Consider the following 22,539-nt stretch of genomic DNA (forward strand, 5'->3'; position numbering starts at 1 on the left):
ATTATACAATGTTTTTAATATTGTATCTGCCTTTTCCTTTTGTTGTTGCTGTTATTGAGACATTCCAATAGCTTTTTGTAGACAGCATGCTAAATAAGTAGCATGTCAAAGTTAATAGCTGAAAAGCTAAAAACTGACATTAGTGACAATTATATATCTTATTTTCTGGGTCAGTTAACAATATTCCAAAACAAGCAAATATGCCTTGAGAAATAGCCTTTTGAAATGTCCTTTCATAGGACAGCTGTTTTGCATCAAATTAGAGGCAGAATGGTAAACTGTCACATTCTTTGACAACAGAACAATGGCTTCAGAGAAAATAGCAATCTTTTTAATATGCATTTTTTAAAGAAACAAAAAGCACAATTTAAAAGTCGTAATAGAACAACATTTTAGATCTGCTGTAGAAAGCTTAAAATGTATACTGGAAATAAATGGGGATAGACAATCAATTCTGCATATGAATATGCGACAAATGTGAGCTTCTGTTTCTATCCATGTTATACTGTAATTGAGAAAGTAGTTAGCAATGTTGAACTGATGGATAAAAAGAATACTTAATTGTGAATGATACGAAATAATTCTAGACTGAAGTGAAATTTTGGTAAAACAGTTTCTATCACTTGTCTTGGGTTAGGAATTGCCGTGTTCATATTATTAAGATATGTTTGAATTCTCAAATATACATAATTTAAACAATTTAATATGATAGCAAAATTACAAATGCCGCTGAGAAACTCCAGTCGAGTAAAACCTAATTACATCTTGTACTACGAAATTAATATTTTCCCCACTGATGACAGTATCAAAAAGAGCTATATCCCAGGCCTATGATTTACTGATCTTAATTATTATAGTAAGAAATAAAAGTACCCATTATATTGCACTCAAATCTATTTCAGCACCTGATCTCCAATTTTGTTGATCATGAGAGGTAAGTTAGATGAGTTATTTTTAGATGGGACATCTGGCTTCTCGGTAGGTTTGGCAGTCAGGCTAAATATCAGAGTATTTAGGGACCTGAAATCAGGGTGAGTGTACCTAAACAGCCACCACATGTTGAGTTCAGAACATCTTAAATTGCTCCCCATGGTGGCTGCCTCTATACTGCAAGCTGTTCCTAAGCAATAGTTACACTATCAGAGATGGAAAAAGCAGAGGGAGAGAAGACTTTTACAGTGCTGTAGAGAAAATTGTACAAGCCACTTTATGAGCCATGTTGTCTTAATGACCTGAACACACAGGAGAAGATACTCTCAGTAAATCTTGTAGTAGCTTCTCCACAGCATCTGTTTCATGTTCACAACATCATCTTGTTATTTGAATATTGCCCTGATCTAAAACTGGTCAAATGGCATTATATATTTTATTATTTAAAGACCCTATGAGATTGGAAAATAAGAACACATCAAGTTTAACCTAGAACTAAGGAGAAATTTCCTGACAGAGCAATTAACCAGTAGAACAACTTGTCTCCAGAAGCTGTGAATGCTCCAACACTGGATATTTTTAAGAAGATGTTGGATAACCATTTGTCTGAAGTGGTATAGGGTTTCCTGCCTAAGCAGGGAGTTGGATTAGAAGACCTCCAAGTTCCCTTCCAACTCTGTTATTCTATTCTTTTCTTTTCTATTCTATTCCCTAGTTTATTATCTTCATATGAGCAAAAACATTTGCAGAAGAAAATGTTTCTTATCAGTTTAGGCTCCCTACAGAGTTTGAATTTTTCAGGATTATAAATCTGGCAATGGGCCTTCATTAACACAACAGGTTCATCTTATAGTTTATCCTGTAGCAAGTCTGAGAACAGATCCATACTTTCTATCGTGCATAATTTGAAATAGGTGATATTATCCTTTTCTATTTCTCAGCTATTGCAAATGACCTCTGTTTTCTGGATTTCACTCAGAACTGCTGCATCCTGGCCTATTTTAATCACTTCAGAGTAACTTTGTCTCCAATATTTTTCTTCATTCTAATTCCATCCCCAGCTTTGATTGGCTACAATGCCCAACATGGCCATTTCCCTGGTGAGCCATTTCATCCTGGTTTGCCAGGGAGCTATGTGTTCTGCTTGTTGGCAGTTGCTTTAAAAATCACCACCATCATCTACATCCAGAAAATCCAATGATGACCTGTGAAGTCAATGAATTATCCTTCAACCTAGATTCTCCATTCATCCCTTATATCAGCCAACGGATATCCTTTCAATTTCTCCTCAGGTGAAATTATAATAAAATGCAGAATGCTAATAGGCCAATAAACCTATTCTAGACCAGGACACCAGAAGTGGTATTCAGCAGGTTCTGACCAGTTCTGGAGAACCGATAGCAGAAAGTTTGAGTAGTCGGAGAACTGGTAAACACCACCTCTGACTGGCCCCATCCCCATCTATTCTCTGCCTTCCAAGTCCCAGCTGATTGGGAGGAAATGGGGATTTTGCAGTATCCTTTCCCTGGAGTGGGTAGGAAATGGAGATTTTACAGTATCTTCCCCTGCCACATCCACCAAGCCATGCCCACCACGCCCACAGAACTGATAGTATTTTTTTAAACCCACCACTGCGATACTACTTAAATAACAAGATGGGTTTCTGCACATGAAACCCCTGCTATGAAAAAGATAGCACATGACATTTTCTCTGTTTTCTTACCCCCTGCCCACAGTACTAGAAACCTTCACTCCCCTTTATTTTATTTTTTTAAACTTAGTTACATTGTAATATAGCATCATTACTATAAAGTTTTCCATGGAGCTACAGAGAAACATAGAAACATAAAAAAGAAAAAGAAAAACCAGTGCCCTATTGTTTTGATTAGTATATCACCAGAGCTTCTCTATGGTTCACCGACAAAAGGGTGAATGACAAAAGCACGCCCGACTAAATTGCGGTGACAAAACTGCAAGTTCTAAAGCGCGGCGACGAATGAGCACTGAAGCGCGGCAACAACAGCCCGGCGACAGAAGCCCGCTGTAAACCTAACCCTAACCCTAAACCTATCCCTAATCCTAAACCTAAACCTAACCCTAACCCTAAACCGAACTCTTACCTTAACTTAAATCGCGCTTCAGTCGCCGCGTTGATGACATCGCATTGATGACGTTGTGGTTTTAGTGCCGTGGTTTTGTCAGTGCGCTTTTGTTGTGCGCGCATTTTTCAGGTCACGCTTCTCTATAGAGGGAAAGGTTAAATAAAGAATAGAACATAGTTGTAATTGCATTGAAATAAATAATGAGGGAACAATATTTGAAGGCATTCATGTGTGAGAATACTGATAAAGAAAAAGAAAATCAAAATGAGAAGTGAAGGAGAAAGAAAAGGCAGGAATTGCAGACCAGTCCATAAAGGAGCCTACGGGCCAATTAGGTGAGCCTTTCATGTATGGATAGGAAGGCAAGAAGCAGGGGAGTGACCAATCAAGTCTTTGATGGTTATGATTTGAATCAGGCATTGGCCTGGTGTAGCCCAATCCAGTTGTGAAATCACTGCAATTTAAACTGCAATTTCTGAAGTTAGCTTACACAATTTACGAAAAGCAGCTTCTACAACCCTGAAAAAATGTTCTGCAAACTACTTTTTGTCATGGCCATTGTACCACCTGGATGTGTCAATGTAGATATCAAGAAGACTTTAAACTTTTAAAAATAAGTTTCTTTTTAATCTCCTATTCTGCAACAAACATTTTCTTTGCATTTTTGTTAACACAGTCTCTTCCATTTTTTCATTCTAATTAAGTTTTTTGCCCCATAATTCTAATTAGAATCAATCTGTAAACTTCTGTCACATTTTTAACATAATTATTTTCATTTGTTGTGAGGAATTTCCATATATTTTTCCATATGTTCATTTTCTATTTATTTTATTGCAGGATTTATCTAGTACTCTTTCATACTGAATGCATTATTCCCCTTTTTCTATTTTCTATTCTACTTTCACCTTCATTTAGTTCACTTCTTTTCTTTTTTTTGCGTTAAGAATAAAATGTATTCTTAACACTACTTAAAATGGCCTAACCCACACTTTCATTAACTTTATTTATGTATTCTTTATGGTTCTCTTAATATTTTATCCTAAACTTTTTTTACATGAAGCTCACATTTAGCTATTCCGTTATCACCATTGTTCCATTTATCCGATTAATAGGTGCCCCCAACTTTTCAATCAGATATACTGTACATAGTAAGCCAATATCTTACATTATAAAATCCTAAAGTAAGTCTTATTAGATAACAATAAGACAATAGAAAATTTATTATAATGTAGACTATTAAACCATCCAACAGTAGAACATTGTTTCTTTAAAATATTTACTTTTGGTTTCTATAAACCAATTCTTGGCACATGGGGTTATCTTACATTCTTTTTTTAAAAAAAATGTATGGTACAATTTTCTTCATTTTATATCACAATTTCAATTTTGCAACAGCAATATACTGATTGTACCAGCACTTTCTAAAATATACATAATGTTATATATCCTATATTACGTCCATTTTTCTCTTATTCATACAATATTCAACATAGGAAAAAAAGAAAAAAAGGAACTTGATATTATACAACATACTTATATCTATTGTTTCCATAATTCTAACATAGTGTTCTATACATTTATCATTCTATATATTTTAATTTACACTTTTGTATATTTGGGTAGTGATATTGCTTACAATACAATAATAGATGCAAAGATTAGACAACGAATGATGAAAAATGATTAACAAAGCAGAAATAAATACAGGCATGGGGTTATCTTACATTCTTTGAATAGGCAGGAGAAAATAAGTATAATTAAGATCTAGTGTGATTCCTATGGTTGTGATAAATGGTGGCTTGGACTTTGCCAATAGATGCAATATTCACTGTAAATTATGAAGCATTATTTCTGCTTTCAAATTCAACTGATTGCAAAACTCTATTACTTCTTGATTGGACAGAAGGCAAAGATCTGGACAGAATGAAAACCCAGCATCTACAGTAGACAAATATAGGAGGGACTATAAAGGAACAGGGAAGCACATATCCCAGCAAATTTTGAGAAAATGACAAATGATCTTAGTAGCCCTAAAAGAAACATTTTCCAAGCAAATGTAAGATTATTTAAGGGACATTTCCACTGTGTGCATGTATTTTATATGGACCAACTTTCTAAAAATGTAATTAAATGTAATTTAAAATTTATTACTCTTTCCGCTCCAGACTGTTACAAAATTATTACCCAGCTTTCAGCTGACAATTTTAACTATCAGTAAAAGTGAACATTCTCCCTTTCCTCCCTCGCTTCTATCAAGAATGAAGGCCCTCCTGCTGTCATACCATGTTGCTGCTGTTAAATCACTCTGTTACATGACCTACTACATTGACCCCTGATGTCAGTCCCGTAACTACTTACTTTCCACTATTCATTCTTACCTTGGAAGAAAGTGCAGGGAAATCATTTCTGTGAACCACTAACAGGTTAACATTTTCTTTGATCTTGTATAGTTCTAACACTCGGCATAGGTTCTTAGAAATCAAAACAGCATTCAATTGAAGTAAATCTGGTTTGAAAAGGGGTATGTTTACTGTGGTTACAAGAGGCATAAAATGTGTTATATTTCCTTCTGTGAATAGAAATAGAAATAGAAATAGAAAGGTAGAAGTCATTTGATAGAACACTCTCATTTTCAAGTATGATAAATAGTAAGACAATAGTAAGATATTGTTGAACCACATCCCTGGAACAATATATTTTGGGTTTAATTGATCATGGTTTTTTTTGGGGGGGAGGGTAGAGATAGATAGATAGATAGATAGATAGATAGATAGATAGATAGATAGATAGATAGATAGATAGATAGATAGATAGATAGATAGATAGACAGACAGACAGACAGACAGACAGACAGACAGACAGACTGATTGACTGACTGACTGACTGACTGACAGAGGGATTATGAATGAGACTATGAATGATGGTGTTCAAAGCCTTTGACACCATTAGTGAATTGAGTACAATCAGGTATTAAACTCATCTATTTGGGAAAGTATATATAGAAGAAGAGATGGAAGAGGAGAAGAAACAAAAGGAGAAGGAAAGGTTTAGAGATACAGTATTGCTATTTAAGATCTATTTACTAAAATATAGTATTGAATTTTCCATGTGAGCATTATTATTAGTACTACTGTTAGTAGTATTAATGAGCCTTGGTGGCAAAGTGGTTGGAGTGCAGCAGTGCAGGCTACTTCTGCTGACTGCCAGCTGCCGGATGCCTGCAATTTGGCAGTTCAAATCCCACCCAGCTCAAGGTTGACTCAGCCTTCCATCCTTTCGAGCTGGGTAAAATGAGGACCCAAATTGTTGGGGGCAATATGCTTACTCTGTAAACAGTTTAGAAAAAGATGTAAAGCACTGTAAAGCGGTATATAAGTCTAAGTGCTATTGTATTACCAGGATCCTATATCTTTTCTCTGAGAATTTAATGTGATTTTCACTTTATACTTCCAAATGATCCGTTAAAACAGAATTAGCGGCCCCAAATTCATCCCCAAGTTTGAAATTTGGGGCTGAATTTGAAACTAGGCTTTCCTAGATCTAGACTCATACAGTAACCATTGTAGTGCTATGCTTTATGGATATTAGGTATGTATCACCATTTTCAAAAGTTACAGCTGTACTGATATCAAAATATACCACTTTTTTTCTTTATTTTTGTATTTTTCATAATTTTCTGTTAGTTAAAATTCTTAATAAAAGTATTTTTAAAAAAGAAAAAGGTGCTTCAGTTTATATGGGATGTGCAATATAAAATCACATGTGTCAGTATGAATATATCAGCATAGATATTGATAGGAAGAGCAAAAGAAAGAGAGAGAGAGAGACAAATTTCTTGCAAGAAAAAAAATATCAGGCGTGCAGGGATAGCAATAGCAATAGCTATTTATATAACACTTTACAGTGCTTTACAGCCCTCTCTAAGCAGTTTACAGAGTCAGCATATTGCCCCGAACAATTTGGGTTCTCATTTTTACCCACCTTGGAAAACTGGAAGGCTGAATTAACCTTGAGCCTGGTGAGATTTGAACTACCAAATTACAGGTAGTCGGCAGCCCACAGAAGTAGCTTGCACTACTGCACTCTAACCATTGCGTCACCATGGCTCATGTTAAATTTGCCTTTGTTTAGGTGTCATGGATGCCTTTTTAAATGAGATTTCATGTGAGCAGGAATTGACTCTGGCAGCAAGTTCTAAATCTTTTTTTGAATGCATTCTCAATATATACATATCTCTATATCCCTAAATGCCTCTTCTGGTACCAAAGTATGATTTTAGGTGAAAAGTGACTTGAATGCTCATTTGGTGTGTTTAATACCTTTTTGTTACTTAGGATACAATTTTAATTTATTTATCCTCAATTTACAATCACAATTGTGGTCAGAATTTCCAAAATGAGTTGATGCAGTTGTAAAGCAAGTCATATGACCAGACCCAATGTTACAATCATAGTTATTAAGCAAATCACCTGGTTATTAAGAGAATCCAGGTTCCCGAATTAACATTGTTTGTTGGAACTCAGGCTAGAGAGGTTGTAAATTCTGACCACAGGATGCTGCAACAGTTTGTAAATTCAAGACAGTTGCCAAATGGCTGAATTGCAATCACATGACTCTAGGGGAGAGTTAGCAATAATCATACGTATGAAGACAGGTCATAAATCACTATTTTGTGAGGTGCTTGTAACTCTAAACCATCATTAAATGAACATACTGTAAGTTGAAGATTACCTCAGGTTTTCTTTCAAAATGTGTAATGATTAGTCAAAATAATGTACTTTCTTTGTTCGATGCTATAAAGTTATGTTACAACAGAAGAAACAGTAATTTAAGAGTGTGTGCCTTCTATGCTCTTAACTTCTGGTTGTGTGGGAAGAAACTCTAAAATCCAATGACAGTATAATGAGGATGAAGAAAACAGCAACATATACATCAGTACATGGAAAAATTAGAAAATAAAGGGCAGGATGAGGTAAGGGCAGTGGTGGGCTGCTGCGTGGTCATGTGGGTTCAGGGGAAGCCTTAGCTTTGATCTCTGGCTAGGCCCGCCCACCTACCCTTGTGCTAAGCTATCCATTATAACTTACTTTCTGGCTCATTCCCTCCATTCTTGCTGCCCACCTGAGTTTCGTGCTGCCCCTACTTTATTCACCAGAGCTGCCTGAGTTGATTACCTGCTTCTTTGAACTCCATTTCACTCCCAAAGGGGCACGTGTGAGCGAAGCTAGTGCGAATGGACAGGCGTTCACAACCAACAAACCACTTGTGAACATAAGTGCAGCCCATCTCTGATAAGGGTAGAGCACCTCAATGAATATGGGTGAGACGGCCCTAACACAACAGTTGCTATGTCAGTTGTTTATGCATGATTCATGAAGGATTACATTAGTATTTTTAGTATTTTTTAGTATTTTATTAGGATTTATAGGCCGCACTTTTCCCTGAGGGGACTCAGGGCGGCTTACAATCATTAGAGAGGGGGTGCAATTCAAAATAAACAATATGTGAGCAAAATAAAGTAATAAAAACACAACTTGCATTCAACATTCAACACTCGGGTGGGGCAAATTAGAGGCTTATCCCCAGGCCTGTTGGGATAGCCAGGTCTTGAGGGCTGCGCGGAAGGCCTGGACGGTGGTGAGGGTACGTATCTCGACGGGGAGATCGTTCCACAGGGTCGGAGCTGCAACAGAAAAGGCTCTCCTCCGTGTAGTCGCCAGTCGACATTGACTGGCGGATGGAATTCGGAGGAGGCCCAGTCTGTGCGATCTTATCGGTCGGAGGGAGGTAATCGGCAGAAGGCAGTCTCTCAAGTACTCAGATCCACTACCATGAAGGGCTTTAAAGATGGTCAACAGCACCCTGAAGCGCACCCGGAGATCAACAGGTAGCCAGTGCAGCTCGCGGAGGATGGGTGTTATGTGGGCGAACCGAGGTGTGCCCACTATCACTCGCGCGGCCGCATTCTGAACTAACTGCAGTCGCCGAATGCACTTCAGGGGCAGCCCCATGTAGAGTACATTGCAGTATTCCAGCCTAGAGATCACAAGGGCTCGAGTGACTGTTGTGAGAGCCTCCCGATTCAGGTAGGGTCGTAACTGGCGGACCAGGCGAACCTGGGCAAATGCCCCCCTGGTCACAGCCGACAGATGATGGTCGAGAGTCAGCTGTGGATCTAGGAGGACTCCTAAGTTACGAACCCTATCTGAGGGGTATAAAATTTGACCCCCCCAGCCTGATAGATGGAACATTAGCCAAATTGTTGGGAGAGAAACACAACAGCCACTCGGTCTTGTCCGGGTTGAGTACCAGTTTGTTAGCGCTCATCCAGTTCTTAACGGCCTCAAGACCCTGGTTCATCACGTCCACCGCTTCATTGAGTTGGCACGGGGCGGACAGATACAATTGCGTATCGTCCGCATATTGATGGTATTTTATCCCATGCCTCCGAATGATCTCGCCCAGCGGTTTCATGTATATGTTAAATAGTAGGGGGGATAAGACTGAACCCTGCAGCACCCCATATTTTAGGGGCCTCAGGGACGATCTCTGCCCCCCGACCAACACCGACTGCGACCTGTCCGAGAGGTAGGAGGAGAACCACTGCAAGACAGTGCCTCCCACCCCCACCTCCCGCAGTCGTCGCAGAAGGATACCATGGTCGATGGTATCGAAAGCCGCTGAGAGGTCAAGGAGAACCAGGATGGACGCATGGCCTCCATCTCTGGCCCTCCAGAGATCATCGGTCAATGCGACCAAAGCGGTTTCTGTGCTGTAACCGGGTCTGAAGCCGGACTGGAAGGGGTCAAGGTAGCTAGCTTCCTCCAAGGCCCGTTGAAGCTGGAAGGCCACCACCTTCTCAACAACCTTCCCAACAAAGGGAAGGTTGGAGACAGGACGGTAGTTATTTAAAATGGCTGGATCCAAGGATGGTTTCTTCAGGAGGGGTCTCACCACCGCCGTTTTAAGTGCGGCGGGGAAGTGCCCCTCCCGAAGGGAGGCGGTTATGACCGCCTGGATCCAGCCACGTGTCACCTCACTGCTGTTGGCAACCAGCCAGGAGGGACACGGGTCCAGAATACAGGTGGAGGCACTCACAGCTCGAATGACCTTGTCCACATCCCCAGAGGCAACATCCTGAAACTCAACCCAGAGATGGTTTGCCAAGTGATCCTCTTGTGTCCCGGCTGGATCTGCAGCGGTGGAGTCCAAGTCCGACCGAAACCGAGCAACTTTGTCCGCTAAGAATTGGGCATAATCCTCAGCTCTACCCTGCAAGGGTTCCCCCGTATCCCTCCTATTTAGGAGGGAACGGGTTATCCTAAACAGGGCGGCATTACCCCAAACAGGGCATTACCCCTCAGACCAAGATCACACATCCACTGCTCCGAGAGAAATACGAGGTCGAGCATGTGACCCGCTGAGTGGGTTGGGCCCCGAATTACCTGGGTCAAGCCCATGGCTGTCATGGAAGCCATGAACTCCTGGGCCCCATCAGAGTGTTCACCGAGCGATGGCAAATTGAAGTCCCCCAGAACCATAAGCCTGGGGAACTCAATTGCCAGCTCGGCTACTGACTCGAGGAGCGAGGGGAGGGCTGCTGCAACGCAGTTGGGAGGCAGGTACGTTAGCAGCAGACCCACTTGACCCTTGAGGTCCAACTTCACCAGCAGAGTCTCACACCCGACAAGCTCCGGAGCAGGGACCCTACGAGGTACTAGAGACTCCCGGATAACAATAGCCACACCGCCACCCCTTCCCTGGGCTTAGTGATAGAATATTGCAATAGGCTTTGAGTTTATGGAGATATCAAGGACCACCAAAGCCTACCACATTAGCTTTGAGACTGGGTGACATTTTTAATTTAACACTTCCTAAATCTAATCATTTGTAGAAGTAGTTAATTTGGATTGAAATATTGCTTGAATATGCTCCGTCTCCAGTTTAACTTCTATTCATTTTCAGTTTTTATTTAAGAGGAGGCTGGGGAGAGGAGAGCAACCTTGAATATAAATCGCTATCAGAGCCCCTCTGCTTTAATTCCTGTATTGAATAAACAAATACACCCCCCTCCCAAATCTCCATAATTTCTACCCAGTTATAAACCAATGGCCTGTAACACCCTCTGAATAACTGCTGGTCAGCCAGCTGTTTCTCATTGTCTCTCTGGGGTTTTCTAAGTGTCACTTCCTGGCTGACTGCCTTCGCTCTGTCAGATATAACTGGAAGATAGCTGGCTTTTCTGAAGTACAAATTACAATTCAGAACATTTCTTCTGAGATAAATGGTCACCTGATTTCCATCAGTGTAGCAGCTGGTTGCCAAACTACTAGTTTCCACCTTGGGCAGTGAGCTACGGGCAAAATGATATATAGACTTTTGGTTCTTCATTACATTTTATACCATCCAGCTTCTGTTCTTCCAATGTCTTTTACAATGGCTATAAAAGTAATGGTGTCTTTGTATCAACCTTAAATTATTGACTCTCAGTTTAAGATACCTGTGGTAGACAATATTATCTGTGAATGTGCCTGGGTAGAAAGCACATTTTCTATCCAAAGGTGTTTTATTGTTAATAAAATTCTAAGGTGTGCCTGCTAGAATGTTGGGGGAATAGTAAAATAATTCTAGCTTGTATTACAAAATAAAATAAATGAACTGCCATGATAAATATCTTATTTTTAAAACTGTTTTCACTCTCTATGTCTCTATTAAAAAGAAAACAAATAGAACGTTAGGAGTGTGCCAAATATGTTCATCATTTTTCCCCTTGGATACAAGCAGGAAAGTAATTTGATTTGTTTGGGGTAATTGATTTTGGGTTTTTTCCCCTCTTTTTTCCTGAATATGAGAACAGGAGGCTAAAAGAATAAATTACGATCTGTATATTGCTGTGATTTATGCTTCTGCTTATAAATATTTCCTATTTCTTCATTTTCTTAACATAATTACAGCTGAACCGTTGCCTTAAGTTTATTTTGGTGACTGTCTCTGCTTCATTTCCAGATTTTGCTGTCTGGGACTGTATTCAGTGTGCAAAACAGGAAGATTGTGAAGCATCTTTCAGTCTCTTTGGACTTCATATTTACAGAAGAGAGATGGAGATACCATTAGAAACAAAAAGGATTTCTGTGTGCCTGATTCTCTTTGTATTAAATTTGGCAGCAGCTATTGAAATCCCTCTTACTGGTAAGTTATGGCTATTTGCTGACTGTTCCTCTATTGGTGATTAGATTAGATCTTACGAATGTGTTGTTTCCATTTTGAGCTTTTTTTTTTCTCTTAGTGTGGTCTCTCGAGAATTTCTGTGTGACAGAATTGCGAGTTTTTTTTTCTTTCCTTATGATTCATGCAAAAATATCAAAGGTATATATAGCACATAGATAGGTGGCTGAAGTTCTTTAGGAATCAGGCACTAAAGCTGTGATTACCAAATTTAGACATGAGTTTCACTAGAATTTTTTAGGTATCCAGACATGACAGAAAAACTCAAAGTGAAGATCCAAAATATTGGTGGCAATAAGTAATACCAATTAATGTTTCCTTGAATATTTATCAGCCAGGAGTATTTAATGAAACAATTCTTTTGTTGCTTTGCATATGCTGTATTGTTATTTATCCATTTATAATAGATTTAGTTGCCATTCATGACTGCAGTGGCTTGCAACTATACTTTTCAATAAAAGCAGCTTATGTATCATTTGTCTATGAAGAGAAAAAACTGCAAATAATGGAACAATACAGTTTTTAAAGGATTGATGCAGATATGGGATTGGATTTTCTAAAATAGTAGTGCTTTGTTCCCATTACAGATAAATGATTTTCTTTTTCTTTTCATTTACATCATTCAGCTCACTTTTTCAATTTTATCTTATTAATTACAGAATGTGTAGAAGTTCTAGAGATCTGTTCCATTCCCATCTATTTTTATGTGAAAACCTGCTGTTGCTTGTCATATACTGGATATCTCACAAGTTTCTCTAATGAGAACTTTTGAGGTGATTTTTTTCTATAGACAGATAATAAAAAAAATAAGTCTTAATACTTCCTCAGCTTTTCCTTCCTTCCTTCCTTCCTTCCTTCCTTCCTTCCTTCCTTCCTTCCTTCCTTCCTTCCTTCCTTCCTTCCTTCTATATTCTTAATAATTGCATTTTCATTGTCAACCAAAATAAGATATACTTAAGATCTGTTGTTATATGTAGTCAACACTTATTAATACTGTATTTATGCTTATTGTGAAATTGACCCAATCAAAGTATCCCAAATCAAGTAGTCAGTGCTGAAGAATAGAAGTTAAAAGTACCTTAGTAAGAAAAAAGGTGTAAAAATTCTCCTGTGAGCCTCATGATTCTCATTTGGCTGCACTTTTCTCAAGTTCTCCTGAGAGAGAGCCACTCATGTTTTCACTAAGCAGATTAATGTACCTTTATATGTAGGATGCTTTTCTACCCCTCCAATCTCATATCAGCCAATTTTCTGTCTTAGTGTTAAGCATCCCAGGAAACTATTTTGTCTAATTTGACTGTAGACTGCCATTATTAGGCAGAGAGGATGGAATTGTGTATAAAGAAGTATTGTCCCATAGAGAATAGTATTATCAGAAAGTTGAAAGTGAGTATTATACAGAAATCTTTTGCTTTGCAATGAGTAGGATCGCGTCTGAAACACCTTGCCTTGAATTATTAAAGCAGCCATCTCTTTTTTTCACATTTGTGGATCTTCTTGCTGATATGGCTACTTTAATCATTCATAGAGATGTGTTTGTTTAGGATTTGCACTGCTCTAATGACCATGGAAAAACAATTACTTTTCTTGGTGTTAGTTCACAGTAAATGAATTGCCTTTTTCAGAGTTGGTGGTTGAATTCTCTTATAAATTGCAAATTTGGATTCCAGATCACCCATTATTTAGAATCATCTCCTCAAATTACATGCCCTTGCTTTGACCCCATTTTTTCATCTGAATTCTTAATTTCTGTTAATGAAGGTTTTAATGGCTTTAATAAACATGAATCATATTTGGCAATAAACAAGATAGGCAAAGCCTGGTTCCATTGGCGGTGTAGATGAAGAGGTACCATATGGTGCAGCAAGATACTGCATTCTCTTTGATCAGTGGGTTTTCCAGTTCACTAGGTTTAAAGACTTTCTAGCCAGTTCTCTAATATTCATTCCTGTAATTTATAACAAAGTGGTAATTCTATTATGGTCAATTACTCTTCAGGGTACAATTTCCATTTTTATAGTTTGGTTATGTGAAGATTCACAACACTTTAATTTCTTCAGCGTAATAAAAGAATGTAAATCTATGAAATAGATGATTTGCATAGTTGTGAGTCCATCTATTCTGCTTCTGGGGGTGTATGGTTTTAAATAAAAATGCCACTGTTTGGCCATGGTAGGTAGATTCCATGGCGATATACTAAGTTACACCAAGACTTAGATGTAACATCTCCCATTTTAAAAGTGTGCAACTATATCATGTGTATTTTAAATTTTTAAGCAGTTTAATTCCAGTAACAGCTTTATTCTCAGTTTCTCTGAGTTATATTACAAATCCAGTGAAAAGACTGTGTAATTTGTAGAGAGTCTGGAAGGATTTTGATATAATTTGATCTGATTTATACCCATTGTCCAACAGCTTCCATACTTCTGGAAGAATGATCTTTCTTCTTATATATCTTGATAAAATTCTTGTTTTTTTGAAAAATATATTAGTTTAGAAATCTGTATTTAGAGAGGTAGTCTCTCTTAAAATGTTACCTGCACTTAAATAATATTTAAATAAAGTAGGGGGTTTTGGATTCTAAAAATAGATATTCACAAATTTGACCTGAGACATGATGGGAAGGTTTTTTTCCCCTTTTACTATGCAAATACATACAATAAGGACTTTATTACAGGGTATGCATGCTAAGTTATGAATCATTTTTGTTTGTATCCAAAAATGCAGGATTGATCTAAGCCACTAGAAGAATAGCTGATTTTTTTCCTCTAGAATTTTAATGTTTATAAAGTTGATAGGATATAATAATGGTCTACACACACACACACACACACACACACACACACACACACCAAAGATAATTTACTGAATGCCCCCCCCCCTCCATAAAGAGCCCTTCATCCAGAGAGAGAAAGAGGGAGAGGAAGTCCCATCCAAAGCATGGTGGCCTTTGGAATTATGATATGGCTGATGTGGGCATTGCAATAATGGGTCCTATGAAATCATGCTATTTAAAAACAATATTGGCTTATTAAAACTCTAACCATATAGATGCTGAGCTGAGCTTGAACTCTGATCTCAGAAAGACTGATATAAGGAAGACCTGATAAATTCCATAGTAAATGGATACAGCAAGTTCAAATTATAACTTATTTAAAAATCACATTGTAGTATTCAACTTTAAGATTACTGCCATGCATCATACTGTCATGGTATGATGCATACCATGCATCACAGACGCCAGAACTTGCCCTGTGGACAGAAGCATAACTGTTTATCCTGCAAAAGCTGATAAAGGACTCTCCTTCCTATTGTTATTGCTATTGCTAGAATTAGGATTAGGCTATCCAGTATCAAGGAGAATCCTTAGAATGCAAACTTGTTCGTTAAGGGAGAATACAACCCCCCACTCAGAAAAAGGACATCATCTGAGCCTGGAAACGCCTGGAATCAGCAACAACTCTGCCTTTTCCAAATTCCATTTTAGATCATTTTCTCACATCTAGTCCTTTACAATAAGGAGACGTATGCAGAGGCTCTCAAAAAATTGAAGAAAGGAAACATACAAATGATTTTCATCAGTAGAGAGAATGCAGTTAACACCAAAGCTTCCTCCAATTCATGCTTCATGTTCATGTAAAATGACAAAGAGAATACAAACTTTGAGACCCGCCAAGATAATTCATAGGAGACCAAACTTAAGTTTCTTTGTATCAACTTCTGTTAGGCCCAAACACATAAAAATGAAATAACTTAAAAGTCTTTAAGGAAGGATTCAGAGAAACCAGAACATTTTTTTGCTTTATTGTAGAAGCTACAATTTGATAAGTTAAAAATATCAGGCAAAATGGTGGTTGCATTGTACAATAGGGCTATCAGGCTGTAGGCTGCACAAATCTGGATAACCACTAGATAGAAATTTTAGTATCTCTTCACTAAAGTCATTTAGATTTTTGCAATTTTTCCCTAGAAGTACTATTATAAAGACATTTGAGAATATTTCATAATAATAGATGGTTATTGGAAGGAAGTTTAGATATTATTACAAGATTCTCCATGGGTATACTATGTTGTTCTTTCGTTTCTCAAAATTCTGGTGTTCACCAAGAAAACATTTCTGTAGAATGAGTCTACCAGGTAATGGAAGTTTAGATAAGTGAACAATGTAGATGCTCATTATTCTATTGGAGTTCAAGATCATAGATATGGTGGCTTCCTGTTGTTTTATTTGATAGCTGAAACTTTGTCAGTTCAGTTGGGCTGAGATAGAGTTACTGGCCTGAAGTTGCCCAGTAAACAATGAATAAGGTGCCCAGTAAACAATGAATAAGGTGCCTGACCACAAAGATAATTTTAATTGAGAAAATGTGCTCCCAACCTAGTCTTTCAGATCTACAGCCTCCACTCTGTAATTGAGTTCATTCATCACACTGCTATCTATCCTCTTTTTCTTGTTCTTTTCATCTTTTCTAGCAATATGAATTTCGAAATGATCTAGGTCAGGGGTATCAAACTCAAGGCCCAGGGGCTGGATACGCAGGGCCACCCTGGAAACAGCCCATTTTCGCTGGTAGAGCTTTCAGGCCACCACAGGGACCTCTGACAAAAGTAGAGTATAACTGGCCACCCCCACCCCGCCTCCCAAGAGCAAACACAATACTGATGTGGCCCTCAATGAAATCGGGTTTGACAACCCTGATCTAGGTCGTCACATAATATGTTCAAACTATGCTGATTTAAACCAGATTATTTGTGCCTTTGATGGGAACTCAGAATTAATTTGTTTTCTTGGTTATTCACATTTTCTTGAATACAAGAATCTTTCCAAGAGTCTTCTCCAGGATCAAAGTGTCCCTCGTTTTAATCCCATCTTAACCACTACAGTATCCTCACTCTTTTGTAAAATGATTACTACTTATCTAATTTCATTTTTGGATCAGTGGAGATACTTTTACTAGCTGCTCTTGTTCCGGGGGAATTTCCTGTTAAAGTCAGGCTGGTTTGCACTAACATAAAAAGTCAAGGCATAAGCACATAGGGTTTCCTGGTTTCTTTTGTTCAATCATTTTATCTTTGTGTATTTCAGTGCAACAGCTTCCAACAATAACAACACAGCCAACAGATCAGGTTGCTTTCCCTTTTGATGATGAATTTTCAATCAAGTGTGAAGCTAAAGGAAACCCCCCAGCAATGTAAGTGTTACTGAATTTGGGACACACTGCATATTTATTTCTTTTTTATTTCTTTTTTAACCTTTGTTTTCCACTGCTTTCTTTCAAAAATTGTCTCTCTCTCTCTTGTAATTATGTATTTATATTTATATCCAGCTTTTATTTTTATAAATACAACAGCGAACATACTTAATACTCCTCATCCTAAGACATACCTCCACAACAAAAACCCTGTGAGATAATTTAGAGAGAGGGGGGGGAGAGAGAGAGAGAGAGAGGGAGAGAGAGAGGGAATGGGAGAGGGAAATGGAGAGGGAGGGAGGGAGAGGGAGGGAGGGAGAGAGAGTGAGACAGAGATAGAGACAGACACACACACACACACACACACACACACACACACACACAGACTGCCCAAAGTCACCCAGCACGTTTTCATGCCTAAAATAGAAATAGAACTCATGGTCTCCCAGTGTCTAGTATCATAATTTTGAATCTGGGTTGTAAGTCCCCTTTTTCAGATCAGTTGTAACTTCAAACACTCGCTAAGTAATCAGTTGTAAGTTGATTACCTATATCCAGGTCATTCTCTTGGTTTATTTTCATTTTCATTTTTAAATTTTCAGCCAACTTCTTTTGAAACATTCCGTAATGAGTTCTTATCCATGTTATGATCTTGTCCTGAAACTTGGATTTCTAATTTAAATGCCTTTTCTCTTTTAAAATCCTTTTTTAATAATAATAATAATATTGTTGATACTATTTGTTTATCAGTTTTTCCCCTGAATGTCATCACTCTGCTTAAAAAGTAATTGTCACAACACTGTCAATAATTTACCAAGAATGTATGACTATTATTTTTCTCTTTCTTCCTAGTATCTATCTTTCCCCAATTATGACTATAACCATGCTGCTTGTATCTTTCGATTTATATTTTTTTATTGTTTTCTAGTTTGATTTGATAGCTTACTAGTAACCTTGACTATCACTAAGTGTTGTATCTTTTTATTAGTGCTATTTTACAAAGCTTTAATAAGACTACAACTGGAATACTAAATCCAGTTACCATATTACAAAAAAAATATTGGAAAAGTGCAGAGAAGAGCAACTAAGATGATTAAAGGCCTGAATACTAAAACATATGAAGAACAGTTGCAGGATTTGGGTATGTCCAGTCTAGAGAAAAGAAGGAATAGGCATGACATGATAACAGTATTACAGTTTTTGAGAGGCTGCTACAAAGGTGGCCAACTTATTTTCCATAGTATAAGACAAGATAAGACACTTTCTAACAGTGAGAAAATTTAACCAGTGGAACAGCTAGTTTTAGAAGTTGTGGGTGTTTTATCACTGGAGATTTTAAAGATGAGAGTGGACAGCCACTTTTCTGAAATGATATAGGGCCTCCTTCTTGAGGACGGGTTGGACTAGAAGATCTCCAAAGTCCCTTTCAACTCTATTCTGACACCTGGATTTGTACATAGGTAAACAACAGCACTTCTATATTTCACATAGTACTTCAAGGACAGTGAGGGAAAGTTTATGAAGGCTACTAGACAATTATTAATTTATAATGTTTGAACTACATAGTCTCTAGATAAGCATTAGATCTGATCTTCTACATTCTTCTGAATTCTTAGCAATTTTTCTAAATGTTGTATTTTATGTAATATGTGTCTCTCAGCACATACACTGAAGAACTGCTGAGATAGTTATCCTTTAATTTGAGGTTTTGAGTGGCCCAGTATAGAATGCAACATTATGTTTCAGTTGATTTTATCAAAAAGCATTATATGAAATATATCTATTATGTAGTCAATCTAATTTTTTCATGCATAGATGAGAAAAGGCAAGGGAAAAATGATTAAGATCTCTGGTATTTAATGTATACAATATTGATACATTATAACTGTTTCAAAATTATTTAATGCCTATTTAATGTCATTTTAGCTTTAACTGGACAAAAGATGGGAAGCCATTTAGTCTGCTGGGTGACTCACGGATAACTACATTTAATAATTCAGGAACATTTGTAGTTAAAAATCGTGGCAACATAGCCTTTTTCCAAGGAAAATATCGCTGCTATGCATCCAATGAGTTGGGAACTTCTATGTCAGAGGAAATTGAGCTAATAGTTCCAGGTGAGTATTTGTGATGATAATTATTGTTATTTCAATGTACTTTCTCTAAACAGCTAAATTGTAAGATGCTGAACATCTTGTTTATTGCTAGGGTAGCTCATTGCCTTAATTGTACCTGACTTGATGTGGGATTTATAAGAACCACATAGGAGATAGAAGGGCCTTGATTGAACAATACAGATGTTTTGTTTTGGAGAATTGTGACAAGCATTCCCTATATTCTAGTTGAGTCTTAAGTATTCCTTCTGGATTCTTCCCTTTCATCCGCTTTCTCAATGATACATTTAGGAATACATCAAATGGCAATAAATGTAGTGAGACTTCTTCGAAGAATAAAAATAAAGAGTTGGGAAAGTTAATTATGAATCCTTTTTATTTGAGCAAATCTATTCAACATTTTTAATTTGAGACATTAGAATTTAATTCAAAGGTTCCCCCTTTAGTCATTCCCGACTCCAGCGGGTGGTGCTCATCTCCGTTTCAAAGCCGAAGAGCCAGCGCTGTGCGAAGACATCTCCATGGTCATGTGGCCTGCATAACTAAATGCTGAAAGTGCGTGGAGCGCTGTTACCTTCCCACCAAAGATGGTTTCTATTTTTCTACTTGCATTTTTACATGGTTTTGAACTGCTAGATTGGCAGAAGCTGGAACAAGTAACGGAAGCTTACCCTGTTACACAGCACTAGGTATTCGAACTGCTGAACTGCTGACCTTTTGATTGATGAGTTTAGCATCTTAGCCAATGAGCCATTGTGTCCCTTTATTTGAATTTAAATGTAAACCTTAAAGGTAAGAAGCCTATAATCCACATTAGTAAAATCTCCTTCAAACCCAACTTGACTCCTGATGATTTTATGGACATATTCTCTTAACATTCGTAGTAGCAATTGAGAGGGTTTTGCCATGAACCACCGAACTGCAGTTAGCAGTCAACGGAAGTGGCCTGCAGTACTGCACTCTAACCACTGTGCCACCTCGGCTCTTCCTGTGCCGCTGCATTGTAGACCTGTTGCAGCTTTCAACTGGTCCTTAAATGTAGCCCTATAGAGAACACATTACAGTATTCTGTTTGAACCATGGCATAAGTTATTATGAATAATGCCTCCCATTCCAGAAAAAGGAGAAATTGGCGCACTAGAAAAATATGTGTAAAAGCTGTCTTTGCTATGAATTGAATGATGAATTAAATGATTTGTAATTTAATGACTTTAAAAAAAAAGATTTGTAATTAATCTAAGGCAAAAATAATAGTTGCCTTTTTTTGGCTTGGGATCATGATTTCAATGCTTTTATTTTATTGCAGAATAGCAATAAGCCAGTAATGTCATTTGGAAGAGGCAAACTATTACATACAATCAAGGCACGAATGGTGGTTATGATCATAGAAGAATGTAGGCAATTGAGGTACCCTGAATACCTCAAGGGATGGGCTACAGGCCAAAGCAAGTTGCAGGCAAGCTTAGTAAGACAACCTTACTCGGTGTTGATTAGGAGTTACAGAGATGGAACAAAATGTCTTTGCTGGAACTTAACAGCTGTCAAGGTTATTACAGCCCAGATCTAGTAGACTCAGTGCTGTGTCAACCAGCTGTGCTGCTCCTCTATCTTGAGAAGATTGACCTAAAACCCCACCATTGCTCTTTTTTCCTTTAAAAGCAAGTGCTGCCTGCAAGCCCAAGATGTTATAACAGGTCTTCTTCCTTGCACAAAGCACTAGCTCATTAACTGAAAGATTTGCCCTGTGGCCAAAGAGTACTGCTTATCTCCCTTGGGCAGAAGGTTCAGCTCTTGAAGGATTTTTGTAGTTCTCTGTTGAATGTTAAAATAAAAGTAATAGGCTCTGCTTTTTGTCACAAAGGTGCTTTTTCAGGAGGCAACTGGACTTTCTTGGTTTTTTTTTTTTTGTTCTTTGAAGATGTTTTGCTTCTTATCCAAGAAACTTCTTCAGCTCTGGATAGTAGGGAATGGTTTATATTCCTTGCAGACAGTTGGTCATTTGCATCCTTTCAGAGGGTTGTTGAAGCACTTGGAGGTTTACCTGAATAGGTCTCCTGGTTCCTGTAGTCTGAAATGTTTTTTTCTGGAAATCCATTTCTACTCCCACACAATTCAAAGAGTTTTCATAGCAGATTGTATAGTTAACATTCTGTAAAGATTCTCAATTATCCAGGTCATGGTTGTTGCAAAAGTGCTTTTTCAGGAGGCAACTGGACTTTTTTGTTTTTTATTTGAAGATGTTTTGCTTCTCATTCAAGAAACTTCTTCAGCTCTGACAGGAAGGAACCTCTGACTACAGGAACCAGGAGAATTACTCAGGTGATCCCAAGGACACAGAGAAACCTCCTGTGAAGTTTCCAAGAGTTGGCCTAATTAATTTACGAGCCTCCAGACAAAGTTAAAAAAACCCATTCATTAATTAGGATTAACATCTTGGCACGGACTTCTGTAGAGCTGAAACTAAATCCCACTTAATGGCATCTTAACTTTACCCCTGTGTCCCCTCCCCTCTGCCTGAAGTCATCAATCACATTCTCCAACAGGAAGTTATGGCAAGGTTCTGGACATGAGCAGTCACATCCCAGTACAGAAGTATGAGACTTTTACTCGGACCAAAAGTATGCATGGCATTCCCCCCCCCCTCAAGTTGATAGTAGTTATGGAAACGCTTTAGACATTGACACCTCCAAGTGCTTCAACTACCCTCTAAAAGGATGCAAATGACCAGCTATCTGCAAGGAATATAAATCCTTTCAATTCCCACTATCCTGTTAGAGCTGAAGAAGCTTCTTGGATGAGAAGCAAAATGTCTTAAAAAAACAAGAAAGTCCAGTTGACTCCTCAAAAAGTACCTTTGGGACAACCAAAGGTGGGACCTGGATGACTGAGAATGTCTACATGCCCTGCCTTTTGGTTTTACATTCACAGAACAATCCCAATTTGGGATTAGGACAAACTTCAATCTTAAACAAACCT

At 38.0% G+C, this 22,539-nt stretch overlaps 1 protein-coding gene across 3 annotated transcripts in view; it reads left to right on the forward strand.

Annotated features, from left to right (window-relative positions):
• Window positions 1-22,539, forward strand: part of CHL1 (cell adhesion molecule L1 like) — a 209,187-nt gene that overhangs the window by 106,126 nt on the left and 80,522 nt on the right. For all 3 annotated transcript variants that reach the window (XM_087708892.1, XM_087708894.1, XM_087708893.1), the window contains exons 2-4: window positions 12,039-12,221; window positions 17,344-17,449; window positions 19,376-19,566. In XM_087708892.1, the coding sequence (XP_087565018.1) occupies window positions 12,131-12,221; window positions 17,344-17,449; window positions 19,376-19,566 (388 nt within the window). In that variant the 5' untranslated portion in view covers window positions 12,039-12,130. The remainder of the gene's footprint in view (window positions 1-12,038; window positions 12,222-17,343; window positions 17,450-19,375; window positions 19,567-22,539) is intronic.

This window comes from Thamnophis sirtalis, unplaced genomic scaffold (assembly GCF_051295495.1).
Source record: "Thamnophis sirtalis isolate CommonGarterSnake01/CBP01778 unplaced genomic scaffold, rThaSir2_p1.2 scaffold_3, whole genome shotgun sequence".
Taxonomy (NCBI): domain Eukaryota; kingdom Metazoa; phylum Chordata; class Lepidosauria; order Squamata; family Natricidae; genus Thamnophis; species Thamnophis sirtalis.